The 11321-nt window shown below is 33.7% G+C and overlaps 1 protein-coding gene across 1 annotated transcript in view; it reads right to left on the minus strand.

The window, feature by feature from the left end:
• LOC126970121 (apolipophorins) overlaps positions 1-3317 on the minus strand; it is a 63674-nt gene extending 60357 nt beyond the window's left edge. Inside the window, exon 1 of the mRNA XM_050815849.1 lies at positions 3174-3317. Coding sequence (XP_050671806.1) covers positions 3174-3243 — 70 coding nt within the window. The 5' untranslated portion in view covers positions 3244-3317. The remainder of the gene's footprint in view (positions 1-3173) is intronic.
• Between the last annotated feature and the right edge of the window lie 8004 nt (positions 3318-11321).

Below are 11321 nucleotides of genomic sequence, written 5' to 3' on the forward strand. Positions count from 1 at the left end.
AAATAAGTTGCAGCGCCATCTTGTGGCTAGTTGTACCAAATTGTATAGTTCCATAAAAATATTAGTGTTTTTGTATTAGTAAAAGTTTAAGTTAGTTTTAAAGTAAAAATTGTTTCTAATTCATGAAAATCTAGCTGAAATAATAGAAATCCATTCACCCCATAATTATTTCGAAATATTGCGGGCACAAACATAAAATAGCTGCATTTTCAGAAAGCATGTAAAAGAAAATGTTTAATTTTTATTTGCATAGCCGCCATTTTGAAATACGCCATCTTGTTTTTTATAGTTGTATATTGACAGCGAGGTAGTAGGTTTCTATAACGTTACGGAAAGCTTAAAAATGTACATGTACTCTTTTGTATCACCAGAGGTATCGACGTTGCCGCCCTTTCAGGAATAGGCGTCCGTTTGGTTGAAACAAAAACATCCAACATATATAATTAGGTAATAATCATTTTTTTTCGGCTTAAACTTAACCTTTCATGAAGGAGAAAAATATATCGTTGATAAAGAGGTCACATGATAATGGTGAATGTTATCGACGGTTAGACTGGTCATTGTCAAGGCGAATTAAGTGTTAGGGGTTTCAAATTGTTCTTTTTTAATAGCGAATTAGTTTGATTTTGAGGAAATAATGGTAGCATAATGGCGGAAAGAAACGAATATCTAAGTACAAACTAACAGAACACACGCGATGGGGAACGATTTCAAAGATTCTGAAGGTATAGCTTATAGTGTGAAGTTATGACAATATTGGATAAATTTTGATTCATTTAAGATTACCAATTTGAAGGTTTTTTCATAGCTGGAATAGACTACAGAGTTGAGAATATCGTTTTGATTTCAACTCGATACCTCCACGCGTTCCCGAGATTTAAAGGTTCTTGACAGACAAACGGACAACAAAGTGATTTATTACGGGTTCCATTTTTCATATTGTGGTACGCAAAACTAAAAAATTAAGATTTGTGTTGTCACGACATTTTTAATTTACATATCACTCTTTGACATACGGTTTATGTAAAAGTGTATTGTCAAAGAGTGATATTTTATTTAATAGCCTCTAGATTATCTGATTTTATGGAACAGGAAAATGAAAGAGTTCAGGTGATGATTACTTGCTATTAGCATTGCCAGACTTTCAAAACATAATATATGCTTCTTTGAACTACCACTATCTACTACTCCACAGCTGAAAATCTATGTGATCCGACAGCCTGGGACTAGATTATGATTATTTTACAGCAATAGCAATGACAATACAATATTGTATATTTGATTAAAAAGAGCGCAAAAAAAATTCTGGAAAATTTCTTGCGACGCTTCTCTCTCAGAGCGCCATTTGTTTCCGAAGCGGTAGTAGTATCTAGTGTATTAGAAATAACATCAAAAGTAATTGTAAAGCAATCAATTTTAAATAAATAAATGCCTTTTATGGTTTTTATCACTGAAAGATTTACAAGGATACTGATTGTAATTTAAATGTAGTAGGGAAACAGTCTTTCGATATATTTGTGTGCAAGTGCCAACCCTATTTCAAGACAATAATAATATCAAATGGGTATACAGCACGAATTTATACCTTAAATCTTTAAGAATAAAGCATGAAATTGAACGTAGCAGTATGATATTGACATTCGATAGCTCTATCTTCAGGTTAAAGTTGAGCTTTATCATTGTTGTTGGTATCGGAGTTACCAACTCCACGAATATAATATGATATTTTTGCAACCGCTTTGTTTTTAAGTAAGTAAGCTTCTCACTTAAGACATAAAAAAATCTTGATCATAACTCCTCTTTGGTCGAATATCAAGATGGAGAAAGCGGTAAATTCGGCTTCACTTGAAAAGCTGTGGATCTACCAGCATACAAGTGGGAGGATCCTTTGCACGGAATGCCGGCTACATTATGGGTACCACAACGGCGCCTATTTCTGCCGTGAAGCAGTAATGTGTAAGCATTACTGTGTTTCGGTATGGATGGCGCCGTAGCTAGTGAAATTACTGGACAAATGAGATTTGAAATCTTATGTCTCAAGGTGATTAGCGCAGTGTTAGTGCCGCTCAGAATTTTTGGGTTTTTCAATAATCTTGAGCGGCACTCCATTGTAATGGGCAGTGCGTATCAACTACCATCAGCTGAACGTGCTGCTGGTCTCGTCCCTTATTTTCATAAAAAGGGGGGGGGGGGTTTGCTTACGTGCATACTAAAGCATGTCATAGGGGTCGTCCATTCGCCCTAAATACGTGTGATAAAAATGTATTATCCTCCTGTCAAACATAAAATTGACAAAAAATACCTATCGAATTGAGGATCTCCTCAATTTGACGTCGGTTAAAACATGATCACTCAAAAAGTACCCCCATTACTCAAGCCGCATACCTAAATCAAGGGTCTCTTTTAGGCTCAAAATCTATACCCATTGAAAAATTCCACAATATTAAACTTTTATGATTTTTTCCAAATGATTAAAGGTATTACAGACTTCGGTCGTTGCTATACGTACGTTTAAATAAACAGCCCATGAATAACTTTTAAAAATTAACTATCTTTCTTAAAGGAAACTCTAGAAGCATAACCGAAACGTGAGTGAAGAACATAACGTCAAAAATTTGCTTTTTTACGGATAGCTTAGTTATGATTTATACGAGAGATTAATACTTACCAAATTTATGTAGCTTCCATTGAACCCTAACATAACGTAATAAATAAATGTTACAGCAAGAGTACTGAAATTTAACTTTATTAGAAAAAATCGGCAGGAAACCATTTCCTGTCCTCAGGGGTTTTAAAAATTTGGACATAACTTTATTTTAAACTATTTGATTAATATCATCATTCTACTTCACTCGTATTTGGTCTTAATACTCTTTTAAACATTCGTAGACGTAAGATGAAATAAGGCGACATACGGTACGCTACTGTTCATACTTCACAAAGAAGTGGACCCGACATTTCATGCTGGTCTAAGTTTTAACCAAATCCAGAAGTTTGGCTTGGTAATACTTTGCAGACCAGAGATGAATACTCTATGTGTGGTCACTAAGCAAAGCTCTAAAAATGCGCTTAGTATGAAAATGATAACACACACAAAATGGAATTTTTCTCTCTCAGCATTACAGTTTATACAATAAAAATTTATAATAAAAGCCAATCTTTAATAAACATACCTGATAGAGCCGGTCTCCATAAAACCGTCAGCAGTAATATAACACTAAAGCCTAAACTATTTCCCCCCATAATGCTGGGGATTTGATTCACTTAATCAGTCTCTTTAATACTGCGCCCGATCGCCACCGCGTCCGAACGACAAATGCATGACCATCCGCCGACATCTCTTTATATAGATGCACCGATTCTAAGGCCAATTCAAATTCAAAATTATCTAAGTTTGTTTACATTAATGCAAACTGTTTGTTTAGGTGGTAACAAAGGCCAATGGGTTGGCTTTTTCCGAATGATTACAATGATTGAAGATCGTTAGTAATGTACACGGGTGTGTTGGAAGGCATTGTTATTTAAGAACTATTATAGATTAACATTTACTTCTTTTGTAAGCGAGAGCATCAAACAACTTAATCATTAAGTAATACCTTTCAAAAAATCGCGTTTAAGTTTAATGTGTAAACATGACTGTGTTTCGAGTGAAGGGCGCCGTAGCTAGTGGAATTACTGGGCAAATGAGACTTAACATCTTAAGTCTCAAGGTGACGAGCGCAATTGTGGTGCCACTCAGAACTTTAAGGTTTTTGAAGAATCCTGAGCGGCACTACATTGTAATGGGCTGGTCGTATCAATTACCATCAGCTGAACATCCTGTTCGTCTCGTCCCTTACTTTCATAAGAAATAAGTATATTAAATAACACCTTCCAAAAATTAACGTTTAAGGAAAATTCCGTGAAAAAAAACAGATTTTTCGTTCGCTTGTTTCAAGAATTGGGGGCGGTAATCACATACTATAAGCATCAGGTTTAAGTACGCTCACTTAACATAAATACTCAACTTAGTTACTAAGATTATTTTATTTATCCTGAAATCTACGCATCATAAAATTCGACTTCCTATATCTCAAGTTATCCAGAACTTCTTGCCAAGTTGCATTTTAATACTACTGTTAAATGTCTTTAACAGCATGATTAACTAAGATTCCGACACTAACTTAAACTGTAATAACTTTAACAATCTATTAAATAGTGTTAAAAAACTAGATCTCTTCTCTTCAAGCATAGACTCTGCTAGACGTACATTATCCAACGAATTATTTGCTAAAAATAACCCATTGTTCAGGCATTATATATAAATAAATTTATATGTTCTATTAAAAAATGGCTCTGTCGTAAATCCTACTTCTCCACGGCTGAATATCTAAGTGATCGGACATCCTGGGACTAGATATGATTATTTTATAGCAATTGAAATGACAAAACTATATTGTATATTTGATTAAAAAGAGCGCTAAAATTCTGAGAGAGTTTCTTGCGCCGCTTTTTCTCTCTCAGAGCGCCATTTGTTTCCGAAGCGGTTGTAGTGTCTAGTATATTAGAAATGACATTAAAATGAATACTAAAGGAATCAATTTTGAGAACATAAATACCCTTTATGCCTTTTAATAGTAATAACTCTACATACTCTCAGTCATTGCTAAGTTAAAGTTATTAACTTTAACGTAAATCGGAATGCTTAAATCTAATATATAAAATTCTCGTGGTATGGTGTTAAACTTTGAACTCTATCGATTCTCATGAAATTTTGAGTGCATATTGGGTTGGTCTGAGAATCGAACAACATCTATTTTTCATCCCCCTAAATGTTAAGTTAAGGTAGCCCACACGAATTTTTTTTTGACATTTTTTTTTAAATTTGATTATGAGTCAGCATTAAAAAATACATACAACTTCAAATTTTCACCCATCTACGATCAACAGTTACTTTTGTATCGCGATTTTAATATCGGCAATACAACGTTTGATGGGTCAGCTAGTAGTACATATAATATGCTTACGTTTTCAGATGAATTTTAAATGATTCTGCACTAGTACTAACTGTAGGAATCTATTATTGGCTGTTTATATTTTGTTAACTATCATTTAAGTTTTTATAGTTGTTGGTTTTCCTAGTTAATAAAATAAATGAAATAAAGAAAAAAAATTGTGATTTTCATATATATCATCATCATCATCAGCCAGAAAACGTTAACTGCTGGAGACAAAGGCCTCCCCCAAAGAACTCCACTACGATCGGTGCCATCATCTAACGTATTCCGGCGAACTTGACCCTATCGTCGGTCTATCTTGTGGGGGGCTTACCAACACTGCGTCTTCCGGTACATGGTCGCTTTTTTTTTCCGTTATTTAGACCTGCGATCAGTCCTCAAGACTATAATCAGGTGAGTTGCAAGAGGTTGAGGTTTGGCGAGGTGGAGCCACTGCCCCATCTCCCCTTAATTAAGTAGCACATCGGCTCTCTTGAGTCTTCTAATCGGATTTTGCTGCAAGAGCATACCGGATAGCGGGTTTGGGTGAGTTGTCAAACGAGCCTTATAGTTGATTGAGTATCGGTTTACTTCGTCAAATATGGTTGGGATTTCCAGATACTCATGGATTTCCGAGTTTTGGATTCCATATGTCCAGATCAGTTTTATTATGGAGAAATATACCCTAAGTTTGTTAGATAGCGATAGGGCAGACTATCTACCTAGAAGCCAGAGTAGGTTTTTGAATCTAAAGTTGATTTCGTTGCGCTTCGTTATGGTCGCCATTTGAGGATATTTCTGCCCCACCGGCCGTCTGTCCGTCGAACTTTGTTACCTGCCCACTGCCACTTCAGTTTCGCAATCATTTGGGCTATGTTGGTGACTTTGGTTACTACGGATCTCCTCATTTCTGATTCAATATCGCAAGGAAACTCAAATTTAGAGTAAACAAGTAAACAATATTATTTGTAGCACCTTCTCGGAAAACACTATCGTATTGATATTGAAACAAATAAGCCAAAAGAATTTATAAATCGATTTCAAATGTGTTCTTCAAATAACACTGGCTAGATATAAAATACACAAAGATTACACAAAAATATTTGTAAAAGCTAAATAAATAAAAATGTTGTAATTTACTTAAAATATAATCATTTGCATTCCTTTTAATAAGGGACGAAACGAGCAGGACGTTCAGCTGATGGTAATTGATATGCCCTGCCGTGCATTAAGTGTGTTTGTTTTTCAAGAATCCCCATTACAATAATGGGGATTCTTGAAAAACACAAAAGTTCTGAGTGGCACTAGAATTGCGCTCATCACCTTAGTTAGATGATAAGTCTCATTTGCCCAGTAGTTTATCTAGCTACGGTGCCCTTCAGATCGAAACACAATAATGCTTACGAATTACTGCGTCACAGCAGAAATGGACGCCGTTGTGGTTCCCATAATTTAGCTGGCATCCTGTCTAAAGGAGCCTCCCACTTCAAATAATACCTAAAACATACACAGGCCTAGAATAGTCGTAGCAGGTGCCTACTACGTCATATCTGCTACGTCAGCCATTATTCCAGAAAAGCGAAGGTGTTTGGTTATGTATGGAACATGACGCATCTCTCAAAACTGGTCATCTCTCTTCGCGATATCATTTGAGTTTCCCGAGAGGTCATGCAAGTGGACCACCAGCTTCCTCAATGTGAGCAGCATTCAGAACCTTGTCTGTTTAAAAATTTCATTGCAATTAGGCTCGTTACCTTTAGGCATGCAATGTTTTCTTTTGAGACCATAAAGATTAGGCTCCCAAAAAAAAATCTAGCAATGACCCCGGCCATCTGCTCCCCGACACTGCAAGATCGCATCGCGCCTATCGGAGCGCCCTTCGTCCGCGCCAAAAGGAAAGCATAAGTCCCGAAACTTATTCAATTAATTATGGCAATACTATAAGGAATACAGGCATACTGCAAGGAATAAAGGCTTGATTTTTTATTTATTATAATACCTCAATAAATAATAGTAGTGTTGTATACAAGGATGCTTTTAAGAATAAACATTGTACTGCAGTGCAAGTGTCGCACGTGTTAGATAACGCACATCCGCAAATGATGGAGATAATTAATTGCAATTTTGTAATTTATTAAAACATTTACTTGCCTCAACTATCGTAACAGGATCTACTAAGTTTTAACTAGTTTTTTTTTTAGTATTTTCCTTTGTGACACATTTCAGTAATACATTTTTTACATTTACATGTACTACATCCACTTTGACCCACCAAAAGTTTTTGCAAAAGAGAATAGATTTCTCCCAAGAAGGTACGTGAAGCCATTAATTAAAGAGCACCCAAATTTAAACAGTGAAGACGGGCTAAAATTATCTTACACCTGGGATCCAAAATTCTCAAAGTTAAAACCCAAAGCTTATACATTCAAAAAACGAAGAGGACACTGTCCATAAATTTTGGCAAAAACCTACAGGAACTATCAACACCGAGGCAATAAATGCCGCTTATCTTTATAATGACCACTATCTTGGCTCCTGTCAACCGCAGTACCCCTGAAAACGTGCTCTGAAAAGACCACGAAACATAAGATTAGCTAGAATAATGATAACACAGTAACTTTTACGCAAAAAATAATGTAAAAACACAGTAATAATTACACGTGTCTTAATCCATTAAGAAGTGATTTAAATAAATGTGATTTTTTATTTGCTATAGCAATCATATTGAAGTTTCTCAATTAAAGTTGATCGCCAAAGTTTTAAACAAAAGCGGTCTGGGAATTGAAAAAAACAAGTTAGATTTAGATCCAAAGTCAAACAAAAGTAAACTATATTCAAATATATGCTTTTGGAACGCTATTTTAATATTTTTTTATTACTGAAAATATAGAGTTCCTAAGAAGAACATACAAAAATCTCAACGGATACTCTTTTATATAGAGTACTTTACAATAGTTGTATTATCATTGTTGATTTAAGCCTATATTTACTTTAAATAACTCAAATTAGTATATTATTCAATTAAAAAAAAAAATAACTCCCGTAGTCCCGTAGTGCAGTAGAAGTGAAAACTCTAACATTTACGTTATAAATTTTTGAATATTTGAAATGGTTATGGAATAATTTCGCACGAATGGTTTTACTTATCAGTATAAAAGTACTAGCATGTATGTGGTTAAATTCAATATTAATTTACAGCGCTATTGTACCCAAAAATTAATATTTATATGACATAAAAAATTAATCACTTCACAACTATTATAATTATTTTGCATTGAAAAGTTTATCAGAAAAATCAATTTTCATCCATAACTTCAACGGCCATACTTTCACCATCTTCATTACCAGCATCATCATAGCCAATTTCTATAACTGATACAAAGGGTTTATAATAGCTGAAGTAAAAAACAAAATAATAATAAAAAAAAAATTCAAAAATGACTGTGTGTGGTAATGAGTGCTGAGTTACTTTTCTTGAGATATTTTATTAACACACTTTTAAGTAAATTATCTTCCCCCAAATTAGCCTTTATAACGGGTGCAAAAACAATGATATATTTAATCCGTTTGATTTTGACTTTCAAAAAGTTCAAAATTCAAATTCAAATATTTTTATTCAAAATAGGATTTAAAATCACTTATTGAACGTCAAAAACTACCACCCATTCAAAAGAGACTGCCTCAGACCTGAGAAGAATGGGCGCAAGAAACTCAGCGGGCTTTCTTTTAATATAAAATATGGATTACAATGTAATATCGTACAATAAACATTTATAATTAAAGAGCCTGAGGGTGTTCACTTTATTCCCAGTCCGTGGTGTCATTAAGAAAATCGTTTATGCTATAGTAACCTTTCCCACACAAACGTTTTTTAACAATTCTTTTAAATTTCGTAACACATTTGTTTTTGTACATTTTCTGGGATCATATTGTAGAAGCATATACATCGCCCAACAAAAGACTTACTAACTCGACCCAACCGAGTAGTAGGCATAACAAATTTATGTTTGTTCCTTGTGTTAACATTATGAATATCACAGTTTCTAGAAAATTCCTCAATGTGCTTATGAACATGCAGAATATAGTGATTTCGAATCCTATTTGGAAAAAAAATAATTGCATGAGAAATCAATATAGATACTTAAACGTACATTAATACATGTAAATAAACATCCATGACTTGAAAACACTAAGACATACAATACATTTATCATGACGACCTGTATATCCGAGTGGTTAGCGAGCCTACCTACTAAGCTAGAGGTCCCGGGCTCGAATCCCGGTAGGTGCAAGCATTTATATGATGAATATGGATGTTTGTTTCCGAGTCATGGATGTTTAAATGTATTTATGTATGTTTATATGAATTTATGTATGTTTAAGTAAGTATATTGTATTAAATATATCGTTGTCTTGTAACCCATAACACAGGCTATATATGCTTAACTTGGGGCAAGATAATTTGTGTAGAAAGTCTGTCAATATTGTGTCCATATTATCATGTAAACGTTAGCACCCACCGTGATTCGAACCTGTGACATAGCTCAATAGCCAGGTTCAATAACCACTGGGCTATATATACTTTATTGCATTCAAGTTAGTTGAAATTTGAGTAATTCGTTGCAGGACTGTCCAAAAACTGTACTTAAAATAATCTGTGAAATTATAATGCTGTAAATATTGATGTAAATGAGTTTTTCATCACTTCTTTTCAGTAAAGCTCAACTTTTATGAAGTGTCGGTAAATGGTAAAAATTTATATTTTAACATTCATAAGTGTTTTTGTATTTATAATTTCTTCTGCAGTCCCCGTGAAAAAGAGATGTGGAAAGGTCGGGTTAACTAAAATAAAAATGTAACTTTTATGCAAAAATCTAATATAAAAACACAGTTACAATTACACGCGTTTTAATCCTTTAAAAGTGTTTTTTTTTTTATTACTTTTGAGTTAATACTCAAGCTGTGAGTTTTATTGCCCATTCTAGTGTCCTTCATTCAACAATTTTGACTATATTACTCGTATATCGTGTCATTAAACCGCATTAATATTGTTATGTATATGTTATAGAGTTGATAAAATTATTTATTGAAAGAGGCCATTGATCTTTGGCTTGTATGAGACGCAAGAGTAAAGAATAATATTATTATATGATGTCTGAACTTTAGAAAATAATTTAACCTTTCAAAACTATATGTATGCCTAAAAGGCGAATAGAGCTTACACAAAAAATATCACAAATGAATTTTAGAGTAAACATAATTAAAATAAACAAAATTAATAACAGCATTTCCAAATTGAAATTGATATTCAAATATTTTTATTCAAAATAGGATGTCACTTATTGAAAGTCAAAAACTACCACCCATTCTATAACGAATGCCTCAGACCTGAGAAAAATGGGCGCAACACTGCGGGGTTTTTTTTTCATCAAAAAAAATATGTTTATAAAGTAATATTGTACCATTAAACTTATTATGTAATAGCCTGAGGGCGGTCGCTCCATCCCCAATTTGTGGTATCATTAAGAAAGCCATTTATGTTATAGTAACCTCTACCACACAAACGTTTTTAACAATTATTTTGAATAACGTATCACTTTTGTTTTGAACATTTTCTGGGATCTTGTTGTAAAAGCATACACTTCCTGGTGTTAACATTATGACTATGACAGTTTCTAGCAAATTCACCTACGTGCCTATGAACTTATATTAAATAATCCAGAATATATTGAGAAGCAAAAGTCAAGATGTTAATTTCTAAGCTTCTTTTATTCTTCTAAAGCTCTCAATGATTCCTTAGAACCTAGGTTATAAATAGCGCGAATAACCCTCTTCTGCAGCACAAAATATATTGTATTAATATACCAAAGGACATAATACTATAACTAAAGTATACTAGTCAAGCCGTATCTATGTCAGTTAATTGTCTAATCTTTTTAACCGCAACCAAACTCAAGTGTCTATACACAAATACATTATCAGCCACGAGGCTGACGCCGAGGGTTCGGCGATTTGACATAAATTAAAAAAAATATGTAATAAATTAAAAATTTGATCAATCCTCGAATATTGATTTCAATTAAATCTTCACTGCATAAAACAAATAAGAAAACAGGGGAACTTTAAGAGGTTTGAAAATAATCTAAAACGATTTAAATGCGTCCAGGAAACGACTTAGTTGTCTACATACTTAAGAAATAACATCTTTAATACTGTAAAAGAAAATCAAGCGAAAGAAAACAAATAACAACACAGACTCTCTTATATGGATATCGCATAGTTGGTTTTGAAATATATATAATACTAGCTGACCCGACAGACGTTGTTCTGTATATAATAAATAAA

This window comes from Leptidea sinapis, chromosome 20 (assembly GCF_905404315.1).
Source record: "Leptidea sinapis chromosome 20, ilLepSina1.1, whole genome shotgun sequence".
Taxonomy (NCBI): Eukaryota; Metazoa; Arthropoda; class Insecta; order Lepidoptera; family Pieridae; genus Leptidea; species Leptidea sinapis.